Source organism: Rattus norvegicus, chromosome 7 (genome assembly GCF_036323735.1).
Source record: "Rattus norvegicus strain BN/NHsdMcwi chromosome 7, GRCr8, whole genome shotgun sequence".
Lineage (NCBI taxonomy): Eukaryota > Metazoa > Chordata > Mammalia > Rodentia > Muridae > Rattus > Rattus norvegicus.
Window position 1 is genome coordinate 131,176,649 of NC_086025.1, and position 5,815 is coordinate 131,182,463.

At 52.9% G+C, this 5,815-nt stretch overlaps 1 protein-coding gene across 1 annotated transcript; it reads left to right on the plus strand.

Annotated features, from left to right (window-relative positions):
* Positions 1 to 2,083: 2,083 nt before the first annotated feature.
* On the plus strand, positions 2,084 to 3,488 carry Ccdc184 (coiled-coil domain containing 184). The gene has a single exon (NM_001024909.1). The coding sequence runs from the start codon at positions 2,559 to 2,561 to the stop codon at positions 3,138 to 3,140; it is 582 nt and encodes a 193-aa protein (NP_001020080.1). The 5' UTR covers positions 2,084 to 2,558; the 3' UTR covers positions 3,141 to 3,488.
* The last annotated feature ends 2,327 nt before the right edge of the window (positions 3,489 to 5,815 follow it).

Sequence of the window (5,815 nt, forward strand, 5' to 3'; positions counted from 1 at the left end):
CTACTGAGTGGGGCTCAGTCTGACATAAGCTTATCTGGCAACAGACATGGGAAGCATTACGCTGGGGACCAGATTGGTCTTCTCCGGTAGAAGGCAGGGAGCACACCCAAAGAGAACCATCAGGATAGAATCCTTCATTCGAGGTGCCACAGAAGAGACGGGAAGGAATGGGCCATGGCCCGAGAACATGCCAAACTCTTCCTCTCGTGGGAGGGAGGACAGCAGGACCGATCCTGCAAAGCTCTGAGAGCCTTTGCTACAGGGTAGCCAGAAGTCATTCTGGGTAAGTTTAGCTGCGTCTTGCCTCCGTTTCTAGTGTTCCTGTGCGTTCAGAAACAAAACAAACTGCAGACACAAGCACATGAGCACACACAGGTGATGGTGAAGCTCTGAATGTGCTGAGGGATACCAAGAAAAAACATGCTGCTGTTTCCTGAGCCGGTTTAGGGCTCATCTAAAGCGTATTAGCCGTGTTTGGTGGGAATGGCAGAGGCAAGAGCAATAATAAATTTGTTGAAGGATCAAGGAAACAAGATTGATGGCTGGTTTTCAGAAAAGACAATATTGCATGGAGTGTGGGCTAATTTTTGGTTTTGGGAAATCAATTCTCTTATCTGTCCAATATATATCTTAAGTTATTTATTTAAACATTCTGACCCCGGGGTACTTTAAGATAGTTTAATTTGGTTTTATTTTAACAGCAGCAGTAAGACCGGCATAGATGAAACAGTTCTTTGGTGCCATGAAAATTTCCCTGGCTAGACACTCTTCACCACCAAGACATACAACCAGGGGAACCCAAGAACACACTTGCAGTTACTGAACTACTAGTGACCAATAACCCTCACCCACCCTTAGTTTTTTCTATAGTTAGATGGCACTGTTAATAAGTTTCTCCTTCCCAGATTCTTATAAACTCAGTAGTTTTGATCACTTGCCTTCTGGCTTCTTTTTATCAAAGTGATATTAGCATGTTATAGCCTACAAGTTGACTACATTCCCAGTCTATGTAATCTCTAAATCTATTATAACCAATTTTTCTTCTTCCTCCTTCTCTCCTCTACCCTCTGAGTAAGGGAAGGGGTTTTCACAAAGGACAGGGGTGTTTAGTGGGTATCTAAACATGGGTACTAGGGGCACTGACCCTACAGCCGTTAATAATTCACTCAATTGCGCGGCTGTGCAGTGTTAACTCAGATTTAGAAACACTACAGTTCGGTCCATCAAGAAAATGATTCAGCTGAGGTCTCCGAATCACTAAGGAATGAAACGAAATTGTATTCAGGTCTTTTGAAGTCCACTGTGCGTGGGCTGGAGATTTCTGGAGAATCCTGGAGAAGAGAATGGTACTTGGTGGCTCTTTTTTAAGTATCCATTCCACAGATACATTATGCATCCGCTTTCTGCGTCTCGGACGCTATTTTAAGCGCCGGGGATCCTGTGATGGAGGGCGCAGAAGAGGGGAATCTGTTGGTATGGAGTTTTCATTCTCAGAATTCACTTAGCTTCATCATTCTCGTAAACTCTCAGCAACCTGGATAGAAACAGCTGGGTCCCGTAAGGGACTGAATCTCACCCTGAGCTTTCTGGAGGGAGGGAAAATTGGTTATGCTGCAGAAGGGAGAGGCAGATCGGTCGTGCCTCCGCCTCCCTCTGCACCGCCAGGCCTGGTGCGTCCAGCTCGCCTGGGATTATTAACAATCGCTACCCAGTCCTGCGGCCCGGAAGGATCTGGCTCTCGCTCGGTCCTCCGAGGAAGGAATGCGGAGAGCGGGTGAACCCCTCCGCCCACCCCTTCCCCAAAAGCAGACGGTCCCTCTCCGGCTTGGGGGTGGGGGTCGTGCAGCAAACTGCTTTCTCATGCTGTCCTATTAAACATTGCAGCCACATGCTCTTTGCAGCTTCTCTGAGGCTACTGCAGCGTCCCTGCCCCGCCCGTCAGCCCATACAACAGTGCTCCACTGCAGCTTCGGAACCCTGTTCTTTTTCTTCTTCACTTCCTCGTTGCCATGGAGACATACGTCATTTACGTGCCGTGCGTCGCCTTGGAAACGGGGGAGCATCCGCGGCGCCGCCGGGAGACCCGCCCCTGCCGCTCCAGCCGCACTCGCGGGCACTGCTGGTGGATGGCCGAGGGGAGTCCCGAGACCGACACGCTGCGGGTCCCCGTCTGGACCCCGAGCCCCTCTGCATGCGCCTCTGTGACCTGGGGGACACTCTTTGCTGATGATTACCGGGAGGGCGGCAGGGACATAGGTACCACACTGGAAGCGAGCGGGCAAGCCACTTTTGCCCCTGGGAAAGCCTGAAGACGCTCGTCCCGGGACCCTAGACGGGTCTTCGTCCTGTCGACTCTTCTCAGCCCTCCTTGATCCTGTCCGCGCCCTTTGCCTGGTGCAGCTCTCTTCACGTCGGCTCCCCGCCCCTCTAGGGAGCCTAGGTGTCACTGGGCTCCACCCCGTCCCTCCCGGGACCTCTCCCCCTCCACACCCTTCCCCCCACCCTGGAGGCCCGGCTGGACACGACCCAGAGCTGCCATCGCCCGCTTCTGCCACTCAATGGAGGACAGTCTGCTGGAGATCATGACCAAGGACGGCGGCGACATGCCGGCTCCTCTGGAGGTGTCCACGGTGCCAGCCGTGGGGGACGTGATCTCTGGGGAGTATAACGGCGGTATGAAGGAACTGATGGAGCACCTGAAGGCCCAGCTGCAGGCCCTGTTTGAGGACGTGAGGGCCATGCGAGGGGCACTGGACGAGCAGGCCTCGCACATCCAGGTTCTGTCGGACGACGTGTGCGCCAACCAGCGGGCCATAGTCTCCATGTGCCAGATTATGACCACTGCGCCCCGCCAGGGAGGCTTGGGCGTGGCCGGCGGAAAGGGGAGCTTCCCCAGTGTTCCCCATGAGCCAGAAACACCTTCGCCTGGGATTGGGGACAGCGGCTTGCTGGGTCGAGATCCTGATGAAGAGGACGAGGAGGAAGAGGAGGAGAAAGAGACGGCTAGCCCCGCCACACCCACCAGTCACTGCGAGCGCTCTGAGAGCCCGGGTCTCCTTGGGGAGAATGGGCCACTTGTGGAGCCCCTCGACCTGCCTGACATTACCCTTCTGCAGCTGGAGGGCGAGGCCTCTCTGTGAGGGGGACCCCACCGGGGAAACAACTACCCGGGCTGGCTTTGGGTTTCCAAGTGCTTAACCCGAGGGGACTGAACAGTGCGGTGCAGAGTTCTTCTCTCCAAAACGTACGTGGTTCTTATAGGTCAGGGAGAGAGACTCCCTCAAAGAAGGATTTGTAGGGTGAAGGACTTTGGAAGCATCGCGAATTCCACCAACCAGGCATCATAACAAACTACAGAAAGGTGAGGAAAGGAAGTGCCCATCTCTGGACTCCCATCCATTCCCTTACCTTGCCCTCCGCCTCTTCCTAGGAAACAGGAGGACCATTGAATTATGTAAATAAAATTCTGCCTTTTCTATTCTGAAAAAGGAGTCATCTAGGACTTTGGCAAATAATCTCTATTTACCTAGAAATTAAGGAGTTGGGGTATTCTATTCTGGCAACAGGAAATTTTACCCTTTTGCTGACATCCAAGCTGTACAGTGCTCTGTGGAAAGCTCTCCCCCTTACAGATCTCTGCAGCTGCCGACTGGTAAAGGAAGCTTGAGGAGGGAACTGCAGCCCCAGGAATCTGGGGACGTGGGTTCCCAGGGCCCCAGGGCTGGGAGGAGCAGGCTATGAATGTGCCTGAAGACAGCTGGAGCTCTGGCCTTGAGCATGCAGAGCAGAACCTGCCTGTCATGTCACTGACTTCACCTGGGATTGCTTTGCCACTCACCTGGGCCTAGAGAACCAAGTGCTCTGGTCACAGGCAGAGACTTGGGACTGCTCAGCAGCAGTCCAGATTTAGGGGACGGTTGAGGAACTCTTGGGGGGAGGGGGTGGCGCTGTAGCCCCCGAACTGTCTTTTCTGGCTATACCTGCTTAACCTTGGTTCCTTCTTCTGTCAATATGTCAGTGCCCTCTGCTTCTTGGTGTCGCCTCCATAATGTCTTGTGTCACGTGTGTGCCCACCTGTGTAGTAGTGTGTGAGCCCTCAGGGCCAGGGCTTGTGGCTCTAGCATTAGGTTCAGGGGGCTTCAGACCCGTCTGGGAGCCCCAGGCAATCATGGCATTTTCTGCTCCTTTCCCCTTTGCCCCACTCCTCAACCAGGGCATGGAGCATGTGGCTGTCCTGAGGTTCCTTAACTTGATGTGCCTCCCTCCTACCTTCTGAAGTGGTGACTGTGTGCGCCCTTCCCCCCTCCTCTGTGTATCCTTTCTCAGTGCTTTGCTTGGTGTCAACCTTAATAAAAAGGCATCATCTCCCCTCTTGCTGACTGGTACTAAGCGGGTTTAAGGCTGGGGCTTCTAGGTCTGCCATGTGGAGCAGGGCTTAGAAAAATTTAGGGAGCATGCCTTCCCTCCTCTCTCTTTGCCCCCAGTCCCAAAGAGTTAACTGACCTTGTCCTGATTGGGACAAGATTGCCAGCTCTGTCTGCTCTCCCTTCTGCCCTGGTCCCTGATCCAGAGGACCTGGAAATGCAGTGGGAATGCCCAGTTCACAAGGGCTCGGGTGGCCAGCACTCCACACCTGCAAGAGCTTTCTTTTTAGTGAGGCAAGCCCCACGGGTGTGTGTGTGTGTGTGTGTGACTTCTGAATGAGAGCCCTGGTACAGCAGGCATGCCACCTGTTTTAGGGATGGAGTGGGAGTCACTGTTCTGGAGAGGTTGCCCAGGGTTCTGGAGTGGAGTGACACATCACTAAGGAAACCACAGTAACTGCCTCCGGCCTCCAGTGAAAGATGCGGGCAAGGAACTCCCCGGAGAGTCAACACTGACATCATCTCTAGGCAGCTCCCTCGGGTGATGGAGATTTCCCGAGGCTGCCCCAGAACAAAGGGTGGGAGTTGACTAGGCCTCGTGTGTGTGTGTGTGTGTGTGTGTGTGTGTGTGTTGTGTGTGTTGTGGTGTGTGTGTATGTGTGAGTGTGAGTGGGTGTGAGAGTGAGTGTGTGGTGTGTGTGTGAGTGAGTGTGAGTGTGTGTGTGCATTGTGGTGTGTGTGTGGTGTGGTGTGTGTTTGTGTAGTGAGTGTGTGAGTGTTGTGTGTGTGTGAGTGTTGTGTGTGTGTGTTGTGTGTGTGTTGTGGTGTGTGTATGTGTGAGTGTGAGTGGGTGTGAGAGTGAGTGTGTGGTGTGTGTGTGAGAGTGAGTGTGAGTGTGTGTGTGCATTGTGGTGTGTGTGTGGTGTGGTGTGTGTTTGTGTAGTGAGTGTGAGTGTTGTGTGTGTGTGAGTGTTGTGTGTGTTTGTGTAGTGTGTGTGCATTGTGTTGTGTGTGTTGTGTGTGTTGTGGTGTGTGTTTGTGTAGTGAGTGTGTGTGTGTGTTGTGTGTGTGAGTGTTGTGGTGTGTGTTTGTGTAGTGTGTGTGGTGTGTGTGTGTTGTGTGTGTGAGTGTTGTGGTGTGTGTTTGTGTAGTGTGTGTGGTGTGTGTGTGAGAGTGAGTGTGTTTGTGTGTGTGCATTGTGGTGTGTGTGTGGTGTATGTGTGTTTGTGTGTGTGTGTGGGGGGTGGTGTATATGTGATAATTCCAACACTGAGTTGACTGCCCGAGACTTGCTCTGCACAATCCATATGATAAGAATAAAAAATATAGGATTCTGAGGATGTCTGGTGCAAAGGCTAGTTTCCTTATAGTTCTCCTGGGGATGCAGGATGGGGATGAGTCCTCCAGCAAAGCAGAACCAGGGTGGGTCTTAGATACAACCCCCTGCCCCA

Coding starts and splice junctions, on each gene's coding strand:
- Ccdc184 (NM_001024909.1), top strand. CDS start 2,559: ATGGAGGACAGTCTGCTGGAGATCATGACCAAGGACGGCGGCGACATG.